Below are 25,941 nucleotides of genomic sequence, written 5' to 3'. Positions count from 1 at the left end.
AAATTTTACCTCCAGTTTTTTCAAATCATTAAATTCTTGAGCAAACATTGATCAGCGAGATACAAGAGCCAAAGCACATATTAAACATCAAAAATGGTTTTTACTCATCAAAATGAATATTTTGACACCCATTTTACCACCCCGATCTTATGGTCAACTTTTTTATCCTTCGGACCGGTCGTCTGTTTTCCACAGTAACGGGAAGTTTACGAATTCTCGATTTCAATTGCACATCTCGCGATTAGAGATTGCTAGCATCCCAACACAACAAAAATCGGTTCCGAAGGAATGTTGAACAAGGGAGTAATTGTTAGTCAAATTTCGGTCAAGCCTTCCGATATCCGAAAGAAAGATCCCAGTGAGGAAAACCATACCTAGAGGTCTTACAATCGAATGAAATTAACAGACCTCTAAGTTAAGATAAATAATGATTTTTGAAGGTATAAGTTACCAAAACTACACCCGATTCATAAACTTGAAATCTCGGATCTATGATTTTGCGATTCACCTAACAATATTGGGCGCATTGGAAAGCTCTCATTGAAAGTGTTCCAATGGTACAAAGAAGCAGGTAATTTCAGGGGTTCTTTTTTTTTTTTTAGCGTAGGTAATTTTAGGGGGTGCAAGAACATTGGGGTGTACATATTTAGCTCTTCAAAAGAACCAACTAAAAACATTACCTCGTGTTTTTTTTTGGTCCAAAAAAAAAAAATAGAAACAGCTTTTCTTCAAGGACATTAATTTTTTTCTCATAATTTTTCAACTCCTGTATTCCAATTAACTAAAAGCTGCATAACACTAAAAGATGTTGTAAAAGACTTCCCTTCTTGAAAGTTGATCTGATGTTTTTTGCTGTCTTCCATCCCTTTCTTTTATTGGGAGGTATTAAATCAATTGTACATCTACTCTTTCTTCAAAAAGCTTAAATAAATTCTATGATGCAAATATACTTAAGACAACCACACACTTTGAGCAAAAGACGTGGGAGCATAACCTGCACGAGCTTTACCATCGGTCGTCGCACGAGCAGTGCCCACCTGAGAAGTAGTGAAATCCCGAAGCATCCCGCAAGAGTATTTGTCTATTTGTGATGGCTGATGTGTATTTCAAGAACTGATGACAGTCCTCACAAAGGCTGATGTTCTTTACAATCTTGATGGGTTTTCCCGGTCTATTCATCAAAAGCCCGAATGCTGCAGCAAGTTTTGCACTGTGATAGAACAAGAAATCCTTTTTCTGATGTTCTCCAACTTCATGGAGAACGAAGCTTGTGTCAGGCACATACCCAGCTTTTTGGCATTCTGAAATTAGGATTTCCAACCCGCTATAGATGTCCTTGGCTTGGGAATGGGACTTATCTCTTGTATAAAATGATATTGTCTTGTTTTGATGGATGACCCAACTCCGTGAAGGCTGTTTCTGAAACCCTTTGACTCTCATTTCTTTCCTCACTGTGTCAGAGCAATGCCATCTTCCAGAGGCAGAGTACAGATTTGCAACAAGCACATAGGTGGAAGGATCTTGTGGTTCCATTGAAAGTAAATGCTTTATAACTCTTTTACCGAGAATTGCATTGGAATGGATTCTACATCCATCAAGCAAAGCTCGCCAGACTGAAGCCTCTGCTTCAAAAGGCATATTGCTGATTGTTTTCTCTGCAAGCTCAAAAAATCCCCAGATTCCTAAAACACCAACAAATGATGCATAATGCTCCTGTGAAGGTTCTATATCAAATTCTGTTCGCATGGATGAAAAGAATCTACAACATTCATCGACTAAACACATTTTAGTGTATTTGTAAGCTGATATAACTAAAAGGATGCTGATCTTGTCAGGCTTTATCCCTGCTTTGTGTAAGTTTGACCAGACTGTGAGGGCATCATCTCCCCGCCTATGTATGATGAACCCCGCAATCAAGCCATTCCATGAAACTACATCATGTGCAGGCATAATGTTAAAGACTTTTTTAGCAGAATCCATATTCCAACACTTGAAGTACATACTGATCAACGCATTTGCTACCTCTAAATCTGAAGATAATCCAGATTTAAGAACATGACAGTGAATTTGCTCACCCATCCTATCAGACCCTAGAGTTCCACAAACACCGAGTATTGAAGTTGATGCAGCTTCATCAAGAATTATGCTCCCTTCTGCTCGAAAACGGCAAAATAGTGACATTGCCTCATCCGGCAGCCCACTACGTGCATACCCACATATCATCGAAGTACATATGATAGAGCTATCCCACTCAAAGGGCCACCGTTTGAACATCTTTCCAGCATCCACCATCCTCCCACAATGAGTGCACATATCGAGCAAAGCTGCTTCAACACAAGCATTTGCCAGGAGACCAAACTTGATAATAAACCCTTGCAACTGCTCACTAAGTTTCCGTGCCCCAAGCAACCTACAGGCCTTAGCAACAGTAGTTAAGGTGTAGTCAGTCAACTCCAAGCCCTCCTCCACCATACTAATAAATAAATCTAGCACTTCAAAAGCTTTGCCATTTTCACAGAGTCCTGCCAAAAGGGCATTGCGAGAAACAGAATCCTTCTCTGGCATTGTATGAAACATATCCATAGCCATATCAATCGACCCAAACTCCCCATAGGCTCTAATCATCTCTGTCCAAGTGATAACATCCCTCGTGGCCATCTTCTCAAACAAGGTCTCCACATCATCTATGGTTCCACATTTTATATAAAACTTGATGAGTGCATTGTTCACACTCAAGTCAGTCGCCATACCAATTCTGATGGCATGAGCATGAATTTCTTTTCCTCTAATTAAACTACTAGAATCAGTACAGGCGGTCAAAAGCGCAGAAAGAGTCATATAATCAACTCTAAAACCATCCATTTGGTCCATTTGCCGAATAGATTCAAATGCCCTCTCGTACATTTGGGCCTTCACCAATCCCGAAACTACAGTATTCCAGGAAGCAATGTCTCTCTTAGGCATTTCGTCAAACAATTCAAGAACAGAATCCAGACACTCGCATTTATTGTACATACCCATAAGTGCATTCGAAACGAAAACGCTTTCTAAATAACCCGTTTTAGCCGCCAAAGCATGGACTTGCAAACCTAGCTCCAACTCAGTGAGCCGTATACAAACGGTCAGAATAGCAACGAAGCTATACTCATTTGGCTGAATACCTGAACTCATCAATCTGAAGAAAACCTCCACCGCTTCGAACCCTCGGTCCGCCTTCGCGAGACCGGAGACGACGGCCGTATAAGAAACCACATTGGGATGCGAAAGCCCGCCGAAGACGCCGTAAGCATCCGAAGTGCGGCCAAGTTTGAGGTACGCCACGATGAGAGCATTGCACAAACTGGGATGTTCCTCGAGCTTGAGGACGAGAGCGTGCACGGCTCTGGCGAGGTCGACATCGCCGTGTCTTACAGAGAGACGAAGCAAGTCGAAACAGCTGTCAGCGAGAGAATCCGTCGCGTCCGGCGGAGGAGGGCCATCGAAGGGCTCGGACGGGAAAAGGCGCCGGCTTTCGAAGAGAAAGGGTTGTGGGAGTGGCGGCGGCGGTGGAGGTGGAGGCTGAGGTAAGAGAAATTGGGCGGAGGCGGAGGCGGAAGAGGCGGCAGCGGCGACGGCGGCGGACTGGAGGAGCTTCGGTTTAGAGAGAGAAAGTGACGAGGAAGGTGGGGACGAAGAGGAGAGCTTTGGGAGGACAGAAGGAGAGGGAAGAGCGACGGCGGTGGTGGGCTGGATAAGGGCGGCCATGGATGCCGGACGCCAACATAATCACCAAATCGTCAGCTTTTGCAGAGGTTGCTGCGGCTCCCGCCGTTGGTTTTCTCGCCGCCTTCTTCTCCGTCAATTTTGCAGTTGCCCGAATTCACAAAAAAGTAGATGCTCCCGGATAATTTCAATCACGTTATCAAATTCTTTTTTCGTCTAATAAATTAACGTGAAAAATTATATAAAACAAAAATTTTCAGACGGGTCTCATTAGATTGGCCTAATTCCCTTAAGGCTGCGTATGGCAACGATTCTGTGTCCGGAAACAGATTCTGCTGAGAAATGATTCTTTTTTATTTTGTGCCCGGAATTGATTCTGAGTATTTTAAGGCGTTTGTTAACGGCCCAAAATTCCATCCCTGGAATAGAAAAAGAATAGAAATACGTTTGGTAACGCCACAAAATTTCTTTTTTATTAATAATATTTTTAAATATTTTAATATTTCTTTCTTTTTTTTCTTTTCTTTTTTTCTTTTCCTCCTTCTTGGCCATGGCACCTTCCGCATGACCGTAAAATATTTTTTATTAATAATATTTTTATTAAAAGTATTTTTTCTTTTTTTTGCCATGGCCTAGTCGCCGCCATGACCGGTAAAATATTTTTTATTAATAATATTTTTTATTAAAAATATATATTTTATTTTTTTGGCCATGGCCGGCAAACCGGCCATGGCCGGTAAAATATTTTTTTTATTAATAATATTTTTTATTAAAATATTTTTATTAAAAATATACATTTTTATTTTTTTGGGCCATGGCCGGTAAAATATTTTTTTATTAATAATATTTTTTATTATAATATTTTTATTAAAAATATATATTTTTATTTTTTTGGCCATGGCCTGGTCGCTGGCCATGGCTGGTAAAATATTTTTTTTATTAAAAATATATATTTTTCTTTTTTTTCCATGGCCTGATCGCCGGCCATGGCCTGTAAAATATTTTTTTTATTAATAATATTTTTTATTAAAAATATACATTTTTATTTTTTTTTGCCATGGCCGGTAAAATATATTTTTTATTAATAATATTTTTTATTAAAATATTTTTATTAAAAATATTTTTTTTTCTTTTTTTGCCGTGGCCTGGTCACCGGCCATGGCAGGTAAAATATTTTTTTTTATTAATAATATTTTTTTTTAAAATATTTTTATTAAAAATATATTTTTTTTCTTTTTTTTGCCATTGCCTGATCGCCGACCATGACCGGTAAAATATTTTTTATTTTAATAATATTTTTTATTAAAATATTTTATTCTCGTCAGATTCGGCGAGGGCGGTCCTCGGGCCGGACATTAGAAGTTACATTAAAAACCAAGAAAAGGAAGAAGAAAAAAAAATTGATTCTCAAAATTGTTCTCAGAATCAAGAAGCTACTTTTTTTTTTATTTTTGAAAACAGATTCTGGGACCAATTTTTGACAAAATTGTGCCCCAGAATCAAAAAATTAAACAAACGTATTTCTGTTCCCAAACTGATTCTGGGAACAAAAAAACAGAATCAAATACTGTTTGGCAAATTGTCATGCGCAGCCTAAAAAATCCCAAACTTTAGGTCAAGTCCAAAATCTGCTCCGAACTTTTTTTTGTCTCAGAAAAAACTCTAAACTTTAGGTCCAGTCCCAAATCTGCCCTAAACTTTTTTTTGTCTAAAAAAAACCCCCAACTTTTAGTCCAATCTTAGATCTGCCCCAAATTTTATTTTGTGTAAAAAAATTACTAAAATTCAATTTATTTTAAAAAATATACCCGGTGATCTAGTCTCAAATTGACGTGGCACTTCCACATCAAAGTAATGGGACTTTTTTTAGACAAAGAAAAGTTTGGGAAAAATTTGGACTAAACCTAAAAATTGGGTTTTTTTAATTAAAAAAATTTGGAGTGGATTTGTTATTGTCTCTAACTTTCATATCCTAGAATGTTTTATTTTAAAGAATTTCAACAATTTTTATTGGGTTTGATTTGTTATCGAAGTGGAAATGCGACGTCGGTCTGTACCTATCATCCCATTACTTTGCTGATGTGAATTTGTTAAAGACGTGAAAGTATCACGTCAAGTTGTGATTGGATCATGGGAGCATATTTTACAAAATAAATTGAAATTTGCTGATTTTTTTTAGACAAAACAAAATTCGGGGCAAATTTGGGACTGAACTTAAAGTTTTGGATCTTTTTTTAGATAAAAAAAAGTTCGGGGTAGATTTGGAACTAGACCTAAAGTTTGGGGTTTTTTCTGAGATAAAAAAAAGTTCGGGTAGATTTGGGACTTGACCTAAAGTTGAGGATTTTATTTATGTTTTATTTAATTTGAATTTTACGGAGGACTCATTTCAGCTTTTTTAATTCTAAACTTTTTTACCATGATACGAGAATTTACATATACTTATTATAATTTGTTGAAGTTTAGATAATATTTTAAGTTGTGAGGGAAAGTAAAAACAATAACTTCTACGTAATATTAACTCTAGCAAACGATTTATTTTGCAAATTAGAAATTTTCTAGTTCGAGAAAACCTTATTTGAACAATTATTGTCAAATTTATTAAATTATCTAATTTTATGTTTATGTTATTTTATCTGATTTTTTTTTATCCGAGCTTGTGGTCAGCGCCTACAATCTGCGTCGTATACGCGTCCCCGGTTTGACTACTCTCATGCTGATGGGCTTATTATTTTGTTTCAAGCTTCATAATGGGTTGGACAACTGAAACAGCCCAACTTGGAGCCCAATTGACGGCCCAAAATGGAAAAAAAGGAGCAATATTTGAAAATCAAGCTAGACTCATATTGTCGGAAAAAAAAAGTTTTATTCAAAGGGACCGAGCCTATTAGTTAGAATTAGAGATAGCAAAATAGGTCATGGACTCGCATTTTAACTCATATTTAATAAATAGGGTGATATACGGATAGACTAAAACTTATAATATATGTTAGAAAATGGGTCTAATAGACCCTTATGTTACCCACGCTGCATCAAGAGTCTTTGGAAGACTCCCACCTAGATCGAAGATGGCCAAGGACGTTAGGAGGTTTTTTTTTTTTTTTTTTGGTCGAATATGTTATGGGAGTTGATGGACTATTAGAGCTTTCGGTAATTAATTATTTTAGTAGTTTGTTGGGTTGGTGCTATAAATGCAATCATTTTTTATTGTAAACAAATATAACTATAGATGTACCGTGACTTGGAATTTAAAGGGATAATTTATTTTTTCTGTCTGTCGTATCTCTAATTCTCCATACTCTCTGACTTTTGCTCTACCTTTTGCACAGCGCGGGAGTCAAATCCCGTACTTGTGATACTAGCGTCTCTACCCCCAATCTCTTTACTAGCAGGGCCGCATGCCTATTGGCATTTAATGGGATAATTAGGACGTGGAATTTGATCCAAATTATCATTTCCAGTCATCATCCTCATGATTAAATCAGCACAGACCATGGGCCAATTTCAGACATCCCAAATGTGGTCACCATCTGCATATGAATAAAATACCAATTCAATGTCGTTTTCAACTAGCTAACCGAGCTTTTTACTTTTTAAGGGAGGGAAGAACTGGCGATAAAGGTCGTTTGGAATTGTGCTTTGACAGTAATCAGAGCAAGAAACTTTGTGAAAATGACTTAAATGGTAGGTCTCCGCAAGCAAGTGAGCAAAGTCTTCTGCTTTAATGCGTATAGGACTTTGGAGCAACTTATAATTTTACGGACCGAATTGGGAGGCCAGTCTTCTCGACCCTTCAAACATTGTTGTCCTATAAAACTTGAAAGGACTAAATTTTTTTTTTTTTTTTTTTTTTTTTTACGGCCCCGGGGCGGGGGGGCGGGGCGGCGGGGGGGGGGGGCCCCCCCCGGGGGGGGGGTTTTTTTTTTTTTTTAAAAATTTCAAACTTGGATATCTATTGGCATTTCAAGATGAAGTGCAAATGAAATGGTGAGCTGCTCAAATCACCCGTTTTGCCAAGCCAGTGATCTGCTGCAAATCGCCTGCTGCACCTATAAAGCAACCTCAAGACTACCCAAAAATCACTTCCTTCAGCTGTTTCTGCCGCCCAATCCGCCAACAATTCTAGCAAAAGGTTGCTGCTTAGAGATCAAGGTTGGGTCATCAGAACGAATGAACCTGGTAAGACCTCGTGCCTGACCACGTGGTACGGGGTGACCTTTTGAACCGCATCATGCCCTAGGGTCAAAGTAATGAAAAAGAGAGAGACAACAAAGGTATAAGTCGACCAAGCTGGGCTCCCTTGATATGTATTTCTAACCAACAGAAAGTAACACATAGACAAACATGGACACATGCATTTAGTGCAAGCCCAACTACACAGGCGGCTCATAACCTATGACATTTCTCTCTAACTCAGTAGTCAACGGCAACAACACCGAGCATCCCAACACTCACGATTCCATGTATAATGCCAAAATTGAAAATGTGAAGAGCAAAAGAATTGCCACCACATGCAAATTCATTTTCATAACCGTTGAAATGGGAGAGGAAGAACTTCCATTTCCGACTCAGCTAATGCGAATTCCCACAAAACAAAATGACAGTGACCGCTGATAATCGAGAATTAGATTATCAGCACTAAGAAGAAATAGAAAAGCATTCCTACTTGTGTTTCTTGAAGAATTATGCTTCATATATGACTAATCACTATCAAAATTGAAAGGAGACAAAACAAGCATCAACGAAGCATTCCAAATAAATCTCATCTAATTTGGGAGAATTTTCCCTAAATTTATCAAGCGTTGGGACTTAAAGCTCACCAACGACGAACTTGAAATATGCGGTCGACGGAATTGAAGCTCGTGAAGAAGAACTTGTAGCTCGCGGACGATGTAACCGAGACGTCGGCAGACGGCCAAGTAAGGGTGCGTTTGGTAGCTGGCAAAATAGTAACTGATTCTATTCTTTTATTCCCAAAATCAATTTGGTAAATTTTTTGTTCCCGGGCACACAGAATCAGTTTTGAAACAGAATCAAAAAGAAAAAAAAAGTTGCTTGTTGATTATGGAAACAAGAATCAGAAATGAAAAAGAATTTTTTTTTCTTCTTCTTCTTCTTTGTTTTCTTCCTGGCCTGTGGTCGGCGAGGGCGAGGGCACCCTCGCCGTCGCCTTCGCCGGATCTGGCGACGGCGACCCTCGCTAGGTCGGTAGCCGCAATGCCCTTAGCGGCCCTAGCCTGTGGCTGGTCGCTGGCGCCGGCGACTCGACCTGGCCCTAGGCCAATGAAGGGAAGAAAAAGAAAAAAAAAAGAAAAAAGGAAAAATAATAAGAAAAAAACATTTAAAAATTCAACATATTATTAAAATATTAAAAAAAAAGAAATTTTGTGCAGTTACTAAACTCATTTCTCTTCTTTTTCTATTCCAAGATTAGAAATTTTGAGCAGTTACCAACGCTTTCAAGGCTTAGAAATTATTTTCAGAAATAAAATAAAAAATAAAAAAAATTAAATAAAAATTATTTTCAAAAATAGAATGATTGTCAAAAGCACCCTAAGCTCCTTTCATGTTCTAATCTATCGTACTTTTCTGGTTCATTTCCGTTCCAAGTATAAGGCGTGCGACGGCTCGCTGTCGGACGCAATCATGGACAACTTTACCCGTAGAGGCACCTGCTAAATATAAATAAATAATCAGAAAAAGAAAATGTTAAATTCCAAAATATTGATTGAAAATAATGATGTCTTCTTCACGGCACTTTTCAAATTGAAATCCGTACATAGACTGCCAGTCCAAACCAAAGTGGCTAATTAAGCCGGCGCAAGCTAAGCTGGGAGGAGCCGATGAGCCGAGCCGGCTGGCACAAGGAGTCGCTCGGAACTTCGGGGTCGGCACGACCCGGTCCGTGTCAGAAGAACGACGAAGACCAAAACAAGGGGCTATTAATAAACACACCATACACTTGAGCCAACGTGGGCCACGTGTCGACAATCTGATGGGCCCATGGCCCACTCCAGGAGTTGGTCCGGAATCTGACGTCTCGCGTGTTTCCTGGTTCCACGTGTACGGTGTCTATTCGATTCCCCGGTGTGAAATGCGTGTACGCGTTGGTATGGCCACTTGCCTCCGAATTGATTGATAAGATCCTATGTACTTTTCAATGCTTAGCTTTTTAAAATTTAGCTGCATATAACATATCTATGCTCGACAAAACCGCAAATAAAATAATAATCCTTCAGGTTATATTAGATCTCGTATTTCCAAAACTATGTACTTTTGATTTGGAATCGTACATTTTACTACTTTATATCGTCATTGCATCTTCTGCAACATCTACAAAATCGTTTCAAATTATATAATGATGAGCAATCTTTAAGAAAATCGTGCCACCGATTAGATAAGTCGCTCCAACCGAATACCCTTCAAATATTCAATCGATTTAATGCATTTTATACTTGGTTTATTGTGTATCGCTCAATTATCATACTTGATATCTAATATGGAGCATGTCAAATCAAGTATTTTGAAAACAAAATTTGTAAAGCTTTGTTATAAAATTGAGCAAAAGCCATAAGAAAAAGCCCTAAATTATGCTCACTATGATACATTTATCATGAAATTTTTTATGTGACACATTTACCCTATTCCGTCAAAGTTTTATCAATGAGAATCATTAAAAATCTACTTATATCGACGCTAGAAAGCAAACAATTTTGACTATATGTGGTTTAAGTGAAATGAAAACGTTGTTTTAGCTCAAAAGTTATTTAACGGAACTTTGACAGAGGGTAAATGTGTTACATAGGTATAAGTTTGGGGCTTTTTATGTCACAAGTAAAAGTTAGGGCAACTATGTCGCGGCAAGTATAATTTGAGATATTTAATATCGTATAAAATATTTCGGAGGGTTTTTTTTTTTACAGCACGAGGCATGCTATAGTGAAAATAATAACACAGGGAATTCTAATTTTCTACCAAACTAATTTCACGAATACATCCAAACTATTGTGTCAACATGCACTTAGCAAGACTCATCTCGTCACGTGAGGTACGAAAGTCCTAAAGTTGCTCTAAGCAAATAATATAATTATTTGAATATGGATCTTTTGTATTTGGAATCCAAACCCCGAGATCTTTCTCCTTCTAAGCACAACATTAACGATATTATTAATCTGGATACATTTTGTCGAAATACTCTGTGTTGCGAAAAATAACGCACTCAATACATTTGTTGATAACTCCGCTCTAAGGAACTTATTGGATGGTCACGCTTAATGACATTTGGTTCGAAAATCGCAGGATTGATTTTCCAAGCACACTGGGAAAGTATATGCAAAACCGTCAATACCCCGAACGTCATTGCTAAATTTCAAATAAACAATCTAGAGGAAAACACATCCAAAGGCACTAGAGTTGATCATAACATGCATTTGGCATATTAGGCTGGGCTTGAGGATGGACGTACAAATTCATGCCCAAACCTGTCCATAATTTTTAAAAGATATCATGCTCCGTTTGGTTCGCGAAATATGAATAATTCGAAAAATATTTTCTTAAAAAATGATCCTTTATATCGCTTACAAAAAATGAAAAAGACATAAATTATTACTGATAATAAAATTTAATTTTTATTGGTTAATTATTTTAAACGATACAAATAATAAGTTTTAGAATTTTTTTTAAATTATTAATTTTTTTGCGAAACGAACGGAGATTAAATCGTAAATATGAAAATGATCTGGGTTGAATGACGTGCAAGAAAAAAGAGTATTGTTCTTTTTTTCTAGGTGGAAAAAAATAGTCATGTTTTTTTTTTTGAGTTATAAAAAAAAGGGAAAATTTCATTTTGGTATCCAAAGTGAGGGCCTTTTCTCAATTTGGTACCCAAAGTGGACATAGTCTCAAATTGGTACCCAAAGTGCCCATTCAGTCTCAATTTGGTACCTGAGTTCGCCGGCCGGTCAAATGCTCACCGGCCGGCAAGAAATTTGTTGTCGGAACAGTATTTTTTTTTGCTTTTTTATTTTTTTATTTTTTTTCTTTTCCTTTTCCTTTTCTTTTTTTTTTCCTTCTTCCCTCCGCCGGCCATAGCCGTGGCCTGCGGAGGTCGCCGGCGTCGGCCCTTGCCGGATTTGGCAAGGGTCGCCCGACGCCGGCGAGGGCCGATGCCGGCGACCTCTGCTAAGCTGCCGTCCATTGTCACCCTCCTCAAGTCCTGCAAGAACTCCGCCCACATCCACCAGCTGCACGCCCAGATCATCGTCATGGGGCTCGAGCAGGACTAGTTCGTGGCTTCCCACTTCGTTTGTCTCTCCTACTCCCTCTCTTCTCTCGCCTACTGCTCTCGCTTCTTCGGCTGCATCCTCGACCCTCGCCAGGGTCGGCCCTCGCCCGACCCAGGCGAGGGTGACTCTCGCCAACCCGGGCGAGGGCCCTCGCCCTCGCCGGCCGGCGAGGGCCGCCCTCGCCGGCCGGCGGGGCCCTCGCCCGGCGGCCTCCCTCGCTAGATCCGGCGAGGCAAGCCTCGCCCACGCCGGATCTGGTGAGGGCCGCCCGAGCGAGGGTGGTCCTCGCTCGACGCAGGCGAGGGCGACCCTCGCCAGATCCGGCGAGGGTCGGCCCTTGCCCGCCCAGGCGAGGGCGGCCCTCACCCGACGTCGACGACCTCCGCCGGCCACGGCTATAGCTGGCAGAGGGAAGAAGGAAAAAAGAAAAGGAAAAGGAAAAGAAAAAAAATAGAAAAAGGAAAAAAGAAAAAAAAATAAAAAAGTAAAAAAAAATATTGTTCAGGTAGCCGGCCGGTGAGCATTTGACCGGCCGGCGAACTCAGGTACCAAATTGAGATTGAATGGGCACTTTGGGTACCAATTTGAGATTATGTTCACTTTAGGTATCAAATTGAGAAAATGACCCCATTTTGAATACCAAAATAAAATTTTTCCAAAAAAAAAATAGTCGTGTTTTAACCCACCCGTTTTGAACTTGCAACGATCTGTCCAAAAACGGGCGCGGGTGGGCCCACCTCTCCTCTAGAGAGCACGCCGTAGGGGTTGGGTTGGGTCCAACTAACCCAACTCAACCCTCTCCTAAAGTTCCACCAAGCAATAACCTAAGCCGAGCCGAGCCGACTGCAGTCGTCAGTTCCACACTCGGCTCCGAGCGTTCGCCTTTTTGTTTTTCTTTTTTTGGGGGGGGGGGGGGGGGGCCCAAAAAGCAGGTTTTGCTCGCTCGATTTTTACTAATTTTCTAACTTTCAGACGCAAATTATTAGCTTCGCTACTTCACCCTCTCTCTCTCTCTCTCTCTCAAATGGAGTCCGGCATGGCCTGTGACATCGACGCCCTCCCGTCGCTCCAAACTTAGCCCCACGGGAAAGCTCGCGTACCTCTCAGTAAAGTCAGCAGTCTACGTTCCTCGAGGACCCTCGCCGGAGGTGCCGCTCCCAATATCGGAAGGCGCGCGCGCGAGCCATGGCGGAGGAGGACAAAGGAGCGCTGGCTCAGAGAGTCATCGACGCGGTCAACGAGATAGCTTCCATCTCGGGGTACAGGAGCACGATCAAGAGGCAGTACTGCAACCTGGCCCGGCGGTTGAAGCTGCTGACCCCGCTCTTCGAGGAGATTAAGGACTGCAGGGAGTCAATGCCCGAAGGCACGATCGGGGCTCTCGCCTCGCTCTTGGAGGCTCTGAGTGCCGCGAAGGAGCTGCTGAGGTTCGGCACCGAAGGCAGCAAGATTTACCTGGTGCGTGCCCGTTCGTTAAGCGCTCCTTGGTCTGTTGGATTCTGTTTGCTCCGCCCTTAAGAGTTTTGGTTTTTTTTTTTTTTGTTTCCGAGGAACTTTCAGATATCAGAGCCATTTCGAGTAGTTTGCTGGTTACTTTTACATCCCCGTTCATGTTGGTTTGATGTGAAGTTTTAGTGGAGATTTGCCCTTTTCTGGGGTCAATTCTGTGAAAAGTTCAATCGAGAGTCTACAATAGGAGCGGACCATTGCGAATTAGCTTGAAGAGGGAGCTCCTAGAGGTAGAATAGGTGGTATTTAATACACATTTTGGTAAATAAGTAGTCAGACGCATATCGACTAGAGGTGTCGTACTGTCTGAGGACAGAAGATGCAACATTGGAGCAATGGTCTTGGTTATAATTAGTAGCATCAAATGCCAAGAGGAGCGTATTATAGATTTGTTGTTAACATGTTTCGACATCTCCATGTGAGGGGGACTCTTTGTAGCACGGGCTACATCTATGAGCTTAGTAGCTTGTGATGATTGTAGCAATTGCCAATGCTCTTAATGCTCGAGGTTGATTTATGGTTCTCGGTGTTTGGCATTGAAAGACCAAGAGGAGGGGATAAGTTGATTCTTCTTGCAAGTTCAGTGGCGTCACTTCTTTTAATGCCTCATGACTCTACTGCACGAGAATATCCTGCTTATTGTAAAATTTCGTGAAGATTTAACCAGCTTTCCCATCATTGTGTCTGAAGACTGGATACATGTCTAATTTATAGTGAATTGGCATTTGGGAAAGGAGGGTTGCAGGGTTGGTAGTTGGAATATCCATCACTGAATTGTGTTGCCTCTGTAAATTTTATGGATTCTCTCACTGAATGGAGTGCAACCACATTTTACTTTGGTACCAGTGCAGCCCCATAAAACCACTCTATTCTCTCTCTCTCTCTCTCTCTCTCTCTCTCTCTCTCTCTCTCTCTCTCTCTCTTATTCAACTGGCGATGCAAAGTGTCGACCAAATGTCACTTTTCTAATTGTACTACAACAGGGCTTGCATACACGGTTATACACTTATCTGCTGCTAAATTAGTCATTCGATTTCTCTGGAGGAAGGATCAAAGAAGGGCCGTTTAATAACTGTAACGCATGATTCTTTCCATGAAATTAGTCTGTTTAATTTTCATTCCTTAAACTATATTTTTTTGTTCCAATCCTCTTGCAGGTCTTAGAAAGGGAGCAGATTATGAATAAATGTCATGAGGTGACCTCGCAACTGGAACAAGCTCTAAGTGGAATTTCCTATGAAGACCTGGACATATCAGATGAAGTGAAGGAACAGGTAAGATTTCATCCTTGAAAGCATGTTCTTTCAATTTATCTGGGATGTGGTTACGGTTAAACTATGCAGTATGTTATTTTCTTGGTGATGTCGACATAATTTTTGTGGAATCTACTCGTTACGTAGACCCTTACATATGATGGTTAGTACTGATAAAAATATAACTGACTGGAAAGTTGTGCACACAAGAGTGGACTTCATCTATTTCAAAACTTCTTTATCTCCAATACGTTAAGAATACTTCTCTTGCAAGGCATTAGAACTCTTAACATTGAGTTTTTAGTTTCGATACTTCAATGAAGAGTATCTAACTTTTGGCTTCCAGGCTGAGCTCATCCTTGGACAATTTAGAAGAGCTAAAGGAAGAGTCGATTTACCTGATGTTGAGTTGTATGAAGAGCTCTTAGCTCTTTATAACCAGAGTAGTGACACAACCTCGGATCCAGCTGTCTTAAGAAGATTGGCTGAAAAGCTTGAGTTAATGAAGATTGCTGACCTTAAACAGGAGTCACTGGCTCTACATGAGATGGTTTGTGCAAGTGGTGGAGATCCTGGCGAGAGCATTGAGAGGTTATCGATGTTGCTGAAGAAATTTAAAGACTTTGTGCAGACAGAGAACCTTGATATGGATCCGCCTACTATCGAAAAGAATGTTCTTCCCAGTTCGAGCGGGCAATCATCAGCTGATAACAATCAAAAAACACCGGTCATCCCAGATGATTTCCGTTGCCCAATATCCTTGGAGTTGATGAACGATCCTGTTATTGTGTCAACAGGCCAGGTAAGTGCATTACTTGTTCTTCCTGGATTGTGGGGTCTTGACTATGTTGCAGTTGCACTATCATGGGAATCCAACTATATCTCAAGGACATAACAAACCAATCTATTCTGAGTCTGATGGGTGATTGTAGTTAACTATGGACCAAGAGTCCTTTTTGGCCCCAGCATATAGCATTCTAGACTTTCATATTAGCATATAACCCTTAGCAACTCTAGGCTCTCGTGTTAGCATATGTTAAAACTGACAAAATGCAAAAACTTCTACTTTTGAGCAGGCTCACTCATAGTACTATATAGACACAGATTTTCCCACCCACCCCGGCCCTGCGGGCATGCTCCTGGATATGGTTTGCATATATCCACAGTCCTTATGTACTGATCACTGTTTTTCCTGCTGCAGACCTATGAACGCTCATGCATTGAGAAATGGCTGGAAGCAGGTCGTAGGACATGTCCAAAGACACAGCAAACCCTTTCTAGTACAACTCTTACACCCAACTATGTCCTTCGCAGCCTTATAGCTGTATGGTGTGAGGTTAATGGCATTGAGCCACCCAAACCACCCAGCAGCTCTCGACCCACTAAAACTAGCTCAGCCTGCTTCCCTGCTGAATGCGCTAAGATTGAACTTCTCCTGCGCAAGCTTGCTTCTGGGAATCCTGAGGAACAGCGAGCAGCTGCAGGTGAGATTCGCCTTCTCGCGAAACGTAATGCAGATAACCGTGTCGCCATAGCTGAAGCAGGTGCGATTCCCTTCCTCGTACGCCTTCTTTCAACTCCAGACTCACGTATCCAAGAGCATGCTGTCACCGCACTACTCAACCTTTCAATATGCGATGAGAACAAAGGTAATATTGTCTCCTCTGGAGCCGTTCCAGGCATAGTCCATGTTCTGAGGACTGGGAGTATGGAAGCACGGGAAAATGCAGCGGCCACACTCTTCAGCCTCTCAGTTGTAGATGAGTATAAAGTAACAATTGGTGCATCTGGCGCAATTCCTCCACTCGTGTTGCTTCTAAGCGAAGGAAGCCAAAGGGGGAAGAAGGATGCTGCAACAGCTCTTTTTAATTTGTGCATTTATCAAGGTAACAAAGGGAAGGCTGTTAGGGCTGGCATTGTACCCACCCTGATGCAGCTTCTAACTGAACCTGGAGGCGTTATGGTGGATGAGGCACTGGCTGTACTGGCGATCTTAGCCAGTCATACTGAAGGGAGGGCCACCATCGGTGCTGCAAAGGCAGTGCCAGTTCTTGTAGAATTTATTCGCATTGGTTCTCCTAGGAACAAGGAGAACGCAGCTGCCGTTTTGGTGCATCTTTGGGCTGGAGATCAGCATCATCTGTTAGAGGCGAAGGAACTTGGAATCATGGACCCACTGGTGGAATTGGCACAAAATGGAACAGACAGAGGGAAGCGAAAGGCTGCTCAATTGCTTGAGCGATTGAGCCGTTTCATTGAGCAGCAGCAGGAGGCTCAGGCACAGGCCGAAGCTGAGGCTGAGCAGCAGCAGGAGGCACAGGCACAGGCCGAAACCGAGGCTGAGGTCGAGGTTCAGGTACGGTCTGAGACCGAGGTGGGGGTTCAGGTACAGGCCGAGACTGAGGTGGGGGTTCAGGTACAGGCTGAGACCGAGGTGGAGGTTCAGGTACAGGCTGAGACTGAGGCTGAGGCCGATGCTCAGCCTTCAGAGCCGCCCTCGACTGCACATGTAGTTGATAACGATAACTGAAGCTTTTCACCACCTCTTGTGTGCTTTTTCTTTGTGATCTTGGTTTGATTTAACGTATTCAGAAGGGTTTCACGTCGAAGGGGAAGGTGGAAGATTGCCTGTCCACTTGTGAAGCAAGAAATTCATTGGTCTGTGTTGTTTGAGGACTGTAGGGCTCATTCAACGAATGGACGGTGAAAGAAAAGCTGCGAGTTTTGATGTCTCCAACGTTGATGCGAATGTACTATCCGAGATGTAAAATTGTGATCATCCTCTACCTTTTTAAGTGGAAGAGATGTCATGTATTCAGATATATATTATTCCTTAATACGGAATTTGTATTTCTCTTGTGTTTACCTGTGGAAAGGGGAAAAACCATGTGAAAAAAGTGAAATGGAGTTTTTGTCGGGCAGGAAGATCTTCCTATTGTGCAATTTGGAATAGATTGATGGCGTCGTCTGAGGAAGAAGGCCGACCACTGCATAAGCCGCAAGTGGAGAAAGCGGTGTCCCTTCATCCCTTGTTAAGCTGAGGTCCCCGGTCTTCGAGTTGGCCCGCGCTCTTTCGAAGAATCCTGCAGGACCTGCACCCCTCGGCAAAGACGGAGTTTCTCATCTGAGAAAACTTTCAATTGTTTTTAGGGCCATCATCTTTTTACATAGCATCCATTTCCATTTCCACCACTTTATGAAGTGGCATTCACTCGTATTCTAGAGTTACGAATTGAAGGTCTTGTCATGTTAAGGAATGGCATATGTTTTAGGGGTGACCTTCAGGGTCGGCTAGGTTTTACCTAAAACTTGGAACCTCCTCATTAGAATCGATTTTCAAATTTTTGAAATTTGGATTCTACCCAGCATACTATGAAACTTGGAACATGATACGTTCTAGGATTTATTCAAGTTTCACCTATATCCTTGATTGAAGTATTGTAGTGAATCGTTATCTCTAATGACAACCATTTACTGCCATAATTCATTGATTACAATTCATATTTAGATACGAATAATATGAAACTTAAAGCTTAGGCTAGTGATTCCAGATTACAAGCTCATTATCGCATGTCATGGGATACCAACGCGAAGACATAGAACAAGAAAAATACAAAGACTTGTTCTAGGTCTACAATTTAGAACGTGCCCGTCGAAACCGATTTCTCCAATTTTTGGAACTTGGAATCTACATACTCTGGAACCGGACCGGTAGTTTTTTGGTTCCCATCGGTTCAGTTTTGATTCTACTCTAAAACCATGCTCAACTCTAATCTATTTAAAAGTGAATAGACATATTCTTTATGATGAGAATACCCATATGATGATATTCAATCATAGTGAGCTAATGGTAAAAAGTTGCTAACAAAATGTGGCGTGAATGACAAAAGAAAAGGATGCGGCACGGTCAAAACTTATATATGTATTTGGTTGTCGACTTCTGGTTACAATAGGTTTGACTATTATTAATTTATCCGTACTTGTGTCATGTCGTATGTGTATATCTTTTCTATGATGGCGTACACATTATATGCTTGATCCGAGGATCACATAATAACAAAATCCGCCTGATTGTTTTAAAAATCCTCAAACTTTAGGTTTAGTATCAATTCTGTCCAAAACTTTTCCTCATCTAAAAAATAAAAATTAATTTTTACTATAATCTCAAATTTGTCGGTTAACCCTCCATCCAAAAATCTAAAAATCAATCTTAACCACACGATGCGGATTTTCACTCATGACCCATTTTGACAAATCCTATATCTAAATTAAAAAAAAAAATCTACATGTGGATCATGTACAATCTGCATGATCTACATTCAGCTTTTTGGACGACTATCAGCGATTTTGAAACTAAAGTGAGAGTTGATGATTCTATTTTAGACGCAAAGAAAGAGGTTCGAAGCAAAATTAAAATTCGACGTAAAGTTAGAGAGTTTTTTTTTTAAGGAATTAGACCGAAAAAAACAATTACTTTTTGTCCAACCATTGATCTGCACCAATTACGAAACTGAGAATCCCGATTGCATCTGCATGGCACTCTCTCTTCACCGCTTTCGGCCAAACACGTCAGGTTAAAATGGAATTTGTCTCGTGCTGACCAAATTGAAAAGAAAGGAGGAGAGAGAGAGAGTGCAACGTCGGAGAGATAGAAAAAAAAAATCGGGGGAGCGTCCGTCCATCTGCATCTTATTCGGTGCGGGAAATTGGGGCTGCGATTTGGAGGTCGCGCCGAACAAGGCGGCGCTGATAGGTGGCGGCACCTGATCGTATTCATGACTAACAACACGACAAACCTACGACCCACAACTTGAACTCCGTTCACGACCCACCCCTCCTTCAATCATTCATTGATTGAAGGGACAAGTAATTCTTCAAATTTTTCAAAAAAGAGAAGCAGAAATTTCTTATGGATTTTTCAATTATCATGTCACTCGATACCATTCGCGATTTAAAAATTTAAATCAAAATTTATGACTCTTCAACCTAATAATTAAGTAAATAATTAATCGAACACAAATACGTTTATCGATAGAACCGTCGGTTTCATTTTTATGATACCGAGAAACTCTTGATTATTCATGATATGTTGGCATTGAATAATTTCGATTAAATCTCGGAGAAAAGGAGGGCATTGAAAATAAATAATTTGATTGACCTGTCTTAGAAGCTAAATGACAAAAGTAGTTGATAAAAAGATGATAAAAAAGTTTGTACGAGAAGACTTTGAAACTAAATAAGAGCTCACGTGACTAAATGAACTTTACCAAACTGAGATGAATCGAACTCAACCGACAACACGGTAGAAAAAGTGCTGAGAAAATCATTGCGTTTTGTGTTCTTTATATTTACTCTGGAAGTTGCTTAGGGTGCAAACATATATATTTTCAAATATTTCCTTGAAGGCTAAGTTTGAAATATTCGTTTTTACTCGTTCTTCAAGCATTTCACATTGCCTAAATCTCCTCTAAACTCCTACTAAGTGAACTTTCAATTTTGTTTGCGCATTTGGGAATGACACATATTACATGAGATTGTTCACAAAATACTCTTATTTGTTTGCATTCATCATGTGATAGATTATATGCATGCGTATTCGTTGTACCGTAAGTATTTCAGATGCATATATTGATGGTGTTGCGTTATTAAACGAATGATTATTTGTTTCATTCGTAACGCTTTTTGCTGGATAGTGATTGCGGCGATGTTTCACTATAAACAACGATTACCAAGCTTAGACCGCAAAAAAACATAGGTAGTTGTACATTAAGACTAAAATGAGTGTAATTGTGACTCTGAAAGGGCGTTGCGGGATGCTAATACGTTAGTACATGAAGTTGAACCATCAAAACAAATGCTCTAGGTTGTCATACAAATATGCCTAGCAGCATTCCCACGAGTTAGATGGTGGACAACTTTTTCTCTAATACCTAGGTTTTCTAGCAATGCAGTTGAAATAGACTCATGGCGATTTTAGATTGATTGCTTAAGTAATTAACCAGCAAGTAACCCGAATCTACAATAGGAAGGCTTTAAGAATATGAAGCGTTAAAATCTGGCAACTTAGTTTTGAAGACATCAAGGTACCCCCAATGTATCTTTGCCAAAACTAGTTTAATCAAAACCCTCGAAATTACTGCCAATTCAAGAATTGATTGAGCACGACTTGAAGTGGGAACTAGACAATATTGCTCATCTGAATTCGGATCATTTTAATCTCCAAAAGAAGATCACAGAGAAGTTCTTTAATGCAAACTTATGCATATGAAGAATCTTATTGAAAGAGCTACTATATCGTATAATGACAAGTATTGAGAAGAGTAGCCATGCTTGCAGCTCTGTGTTTTATCCTCTTCTTCTTCGAAGGCAAATGGAAATGGACTGTAATGTCAATATCTTCATACCGACGAGCGACGAAAAAGACCACCTGAGAGCCCGAAAGGCAAACTCAAGAAGGGTTGTTTGTTAACAGAGTTGGTGTTAATAAGACCATTAAGGAGGAGGAGGAGGAGGAGGCCAAGAGGCAACCAGAAAGAACAAGAGCAAAGACAAGCAACCTGGACCCAGGAAGACGTTTCAACTCCACCTGTCTCTGCTCCAACTTCTTCAATTCCCAAAGCCCTAGCGATAGCTCCCCCGCCCTACTTCCTTACAGCCCAACCGGCTGTCCTTTTCCCGGTATTTACTCTCTTGCCCTTGCTTTCCTTCAATGGCGTAACCTATGTTCCCTCTCTGTCCTCTGTCATTCCCGAGACCTACATTTATACGGAACAATCCCACAATACCACTACATCCCAAATCTCATTACCCAAAAAAACAAAACATGTAATTTGTTAATAATCCTCTCTCTCCCCCTCTCTCTAAGTATATATATTTTTCTCCCAAAATCACGAAACCTCCTGCGTAGAGAGCCTCCTCCTCCGGCCGCTACCCGTCATGTTTTCAGAGATTTTCTGCACAAAATACAATACGCGTGTCAATGCCCTAAATTTCTCTCTCTCGCCTTTTTGTTTGACTCTCTCTCTCTCTCTCTCTCTCTCCCCCCTTATTTATCTCTTTCTTCGTTGCGCAAGAGTACCAGAACCATGCAACGAGCATGTGACACTCCACTCCCTCTCATTCTCTCTCATTATAGGCTCACATTCTCCTGCGCAACAGCACATTTCTAGCTTGCGAAGCGTCTGTTCGTGTGAACCCTAGACCTTCATACGAAGACCGAAGGGAAACAAAAAAGAACTCGCGAGTTCATCATGGAGATCGGTACTGAGGACCATCATCGCGCGGGAGCCATGGGCGGCTCCGGAGGGGGCTCGCCGGCGAGCTCGCGGTGGAACCCGACGAAGGAGCAGATCAGCATACTGGAGAACCTGTACAGGCAAGGGATAAGGACGCCGACGGCGGAGCAGATACAGCAGATAACGGGGAGGCTCAAGGCGTATGGGCACATCGAGGGCAAGAACGTGTTCTACTGGTTCCAGAACCACAAGGCCCGCCAGAGGCAGAAGGAGAAGCAGGAGAGCCTGACTTACCTCAACCGGTACTTCCACAAGTCTGCCCGTCCCGCCTTCCATCCTCCTTGCCCAAATGGTCCGTCCTAATTCATTTCTTTTTGCATTGCTCAAACAAACTTCCCTTTTTGTACGATTGGCCCTTTTGGTACAGTTTGGTATCTGTTTCTGAACATTTCATTACTAGCTAAAAGAACATGTCATGAAGCGATAACACTGTTTGCATTCCGACTTGGTCTCTCGCATGCAAGGATTCAATATGGCAATTCTGGTGTCATGTAGTTACCTGTACTGCACTCAAATATGCCTTGAGTGCATATGCACAGATCGCGTTCAAGCTTTGACGTATAGTTTAAAATATAACAGTCATGGCCGATACTTTCTTCTTCTCCTCCTCCTGCTCCTCCTCCTCCTCCTCCTAGTATTATGTTGTACATACTTTGCATTGTATACGGCCTTTTTTTTTCTACTTCTGCAGCAACATACACGTGGGGTACCTCGTTTTGACGTCGAACGATATTCTATCAACTTTCTTGATCGTACCACAACCCTGCATTTTCATTTCTTTCTTTGGCATTGTACCTGACGCGTGTGGACATGCAAAGCTCTTTTATAACGTAGTCAAGGCCACTGAGGTTTTTTTGGTCATAAAGTCTTCTGAGGTTGATTATGTTTTCTTGTTTTGGTTTCAGCTGTTTGTGGACCGTACTTCGTGCCACGGAGTGACATCGGGACGATGTACACACAATGCCCGAAGGTGCTTCTTCCTTGTGGCATCAAGAGGAGACAGAGGACTGACTTACTGGAGAGAACAAAAACATTCTGTCGTACATGTTTTGCGTATCCCGCGCACCCCCAAGGACATCATCATGACGTGACGGTCCACCAAACAGCTGAGAGCGACAACGACAACACCGTCGAGAGAAATCAAGAAACTCTGGACCTCTTTCCTTTACACCCAACTGGCAATGCTGTACAAGATACGACAAAGTGTTCTCTTGCTGATCGCGATTGTTCTCACGCTGATCTAGATTGTTCGGCTATGACCTCCACTTCTTCTTCGGAGGCTCGAGATGGTTGTAACAACAGTGACCAGCCTTTCTTTGATTTTTTCTCAGCAAATGGATGCTTCTGCGAGAGAGATTGAATTCCTCTGAATGGTGGATAGTAAAGATGGGGGTGTAAGTCCGTTGGTGTTCTTATTCTCTTGAAAAGCTAGTTTGACGGTGAGGAGGTTTTGATGGATATAAGGGTTATGAGAGGAGAGCAATCAACAGTTTCTCATTTTCTCATTTTTAATTTTGGGAATGTTGCACATGAACATACTGCTTCGGGTGCGAATGTAGAGATGGACTTCTCAGTCGTTATCTGCGTGTCTTCGTCTACTTTATTCGCAATGTTTCGGTGCAAGTGCAAACTGCAATCCAGGCTTTCGACATGTTTGTGTGATTGGCGATCCGTCGAATTGAGTAAGTAACCGTAGCATGCAGAGACAAAGGGCGCCTGATAGCCGAAGAGTAAGCATGGCATTGGCGCAATTCTTTATTTGTCCATTAAAAGTTCTGTATCTTTGTGAAATTCGAGGGAGATATATGTTCATCTATAGACTCCCGAGCATTGGTATCTGAAAAGCACCGTTTGTGTCCACAAAGTAAAAGCTAACTTGTGTAAGTGATTAGGTAAAGGACTCCGTTTCTTTGGAGAAAAGGCCACAGAAGTTTACTTTTCTATTTAGTATGTACCATGATAAATCATGCGGCAAGTGTGCTTTTTTTTTTTTATGTGATATTACAGCCAAGAAAAAGAAGAATGTGAGGTACAACATGCAGCAATTTTTTCACGTTATTTATGGGCCAAACTAGTGGTTAAAGGTGTAATAGATCGGACAATATATTCACGTCGAAAATTGTGTAATGTGAAACTTAATGAAATTGTCAATATGATTTTATTCGCTAAATAACATTGGCGCAACATTTATTTGCTCGAATTGCATTTGAAGAACCTAGGTCTGGTGCATTATGAAATGTCATGTTGCCCGAAGATCAAACAAATTCAATCAACCATGTATGGATATAGAATATTTGATAAGTTAACCATACTGTTATAGACATTAAAAGTATTGGTGGCGTTCAGATCCTGTAGCGTGAATACTAATGCCATTATAATATATATTCGATGCAATAAAAATCTAACAGAACAAAAAAAACAGGAGGAAAAAACGTGATAGTTGTGCTTGGAGGTAGCTTTATAATTGGATTAGATCCACATGCAAACTACATCTAACGGGGAATGCATAACTTATCTTTTGCACTAGAAACGGACCTAATAAAAATCCTAATTTCAAATCTAATTTTTTTTTAAAATTTGATAGAAAAGATAATATTTTTTAGAAGACGATAATAAATGGGATTCTTTTGGTTCATCTATCAATAAATATAGCGTAAGAAAATACTCATAACACGGAGAAAAATCAAAGAATTTCAAGAAAGATAAATAATGAAAAAAAACGTAAATGCAAATGCGCTCATCAACTCTATCCAAGCAATACCTTTTTAAAATAAGATACGACAAACGAATAAGAATTTTTTTTCTCAAACTTGAATAGTTATTGCAAAATTATTCAAGCCGTTGAAAAAGCTAAAAAATTATAAAATGATAATCATAAAACCCATATGAGTAGGCTAATTAGGAAATACAAAATAACAAAGCACAGCGATAGCTTCAACGATAGGTTGAAAAAATAGAACAAAGTAAATTTGTCTCTAATTAATTAAAAAAAAAGCAAGCAAAGAGAAAAACAAAACAAAACGCAAAATGATCGAAAAGATAGATTTTATCTTTACTCAAAGCAGTATAGAAAAAACTAAAACTATCTTTAATTAAATTGATGCTGCGTGGTAGAAGATCGACCTTATAATTCAGCCATTTTTAATGGGGCCGCGCTTTTTCCACTCCTTCCTTGGCTAATATACTGCCTATTTTAGTGTTTTGACCATATTATCCTCATTGGGTTCCACTTTTTCAGTATCCTTTGTTACTACTCTACCAAAAGTGTTTCATTTTTCTTTCTCGAATGTGATGTCGGTTTGATTTCTCTTTTTTTTCTTTACTTGTGGGTCCCACCTTCCATCTTATCTTTTTCAACAGACGATGTTGGTAGTCATATTGGTGGTCGGAATGGAGACTCGTTGCACTTCACTGTGGCCTCCTGGTCGAACCCAAGGGAGCTGCGTTGGCGGCAGGGGTAGAAGGCGAGGGCTCGAAGTGGTGTTTGAGGAAGGGGGAGACGACGTCGGGGTGAGGGTGTCGGAGTTATTGGATGAGGTGGTGGTAGTAGTGGCGGGCTTTGGTAAGGGTCTCAGTATCCCAAGAGTAGGTCTCAGTGAACCAGGGGTGGATGACGCTCGGACGAGAAAACGAAAAAGATTAAACCCAGCAACGAAATGTCTCCAATTGCTTTAGATAAGAGTGAGAAAAACAAAATTTTGACTTTAAAGCTTGTTCTTCTCCCTTTTTTTTCTATCTTCTTGGCTAATTGGAAAATGTAAATATTTTTTGGAGCGGAATTGAGATGAGAGGGGGTTATCTTCATTTCTAGATAATTGATGAATTGCCACCTAGACTTGAACAATGATTAGATTCAACTAAAAGGAATAAGAGATGGCAATTACCTTAGGGAGAGAG

The 25,941-nt window shown here is 40.6% G+C and overlaps 3 protein-coding genes across 3 annotated transcripts; 2 read left to right on the top strand and 1 right to left on the bottom strand.

The window, feature by feature from the left end:
* Positions 1-945: 945 nt before the first annotated feature.
* LOC130137536 (pentatricopeptide repeat-containing protein At5g03800-like) lies at positions 946-3,885 on the bottom strand. The gene has a single exon (XM_056309072.1). The coding sequence runs from the start codon at positions 3,742-3,744 to the stop codon at positions 1,006-1,008; it is 2,739 nt and encodes a 912-aa protein (XP_056165047.1). The 5' UTR covers positions 3,745-3,885; the 3' UTR covers positions 946-1,005.
* Positions 3,886-12,977: 9,092 nt separating this feature from the next.
* On the top strand, positions 12,978-17,601 carry LOC115694543 (U-box domain-containing protein 13-like). Its single transcript, XM_030621642.2, has 4 exons — positions 12,978-13,445; positions 14,654-14,770; positions 15,096-15,551; positions 15,951-17,601. Exons 1-4 carry the CDS (start codon positions 13,173-13,175, stop codon positions 17,277-17,279), a joined length of 2,175 nt encoding a protein of 724 aa, XP_030477502.2. The 5' UTR covers positions 12,978-13,172; the 3' UTR covers positions 17,280-17,601.
* Positions 17,602-21,907: 4,306 nt separating this feature from the next.
* On the top strand, positions 21,908-23,583 carry LOC115694551 (WUSCHEL-related homeobox 2). The gene is made up of 2 exons (XM_030621654.2): positions 21,908-22,336; positions 22,950-23,583. Exons 1-2 carry the CDS (start codon positions 22,000-22,002, stop codon positions 23,402-23,404), a joined length of 792 nt encoding a protein of 263 aa, XP_030477514.2. The 5' UTR covers positions 21,908-21,999; the 3' UTR covers positions 23,405-23,583.
* Positions 23,584-25,941: the final 2,358 nt, after the last annotated feature.

The sequence above is a fragment of the Syzygium oleosum genome, unplaced genomic scaffold (genome assembly GCF_021117445.2).
Source record: "Syzygium oleosum isolate NSW1041296 unplaced genomic scaffold, Sole_v2.1 Sole_v2.03, whole genome shotgun sequence".
Lineage (NCBI taxonomy): Eukaryota > Viridiplantae > Streptophyta > Magnoliopsida > Myrtales > Myrtaceae > Syzygium > Syzygium oleosum.
The sequence above is the reverse complement of the archived record's forward strand: the minus strand, read 5'-3'. Positions and strand labels throughout refer to the sequence as shown.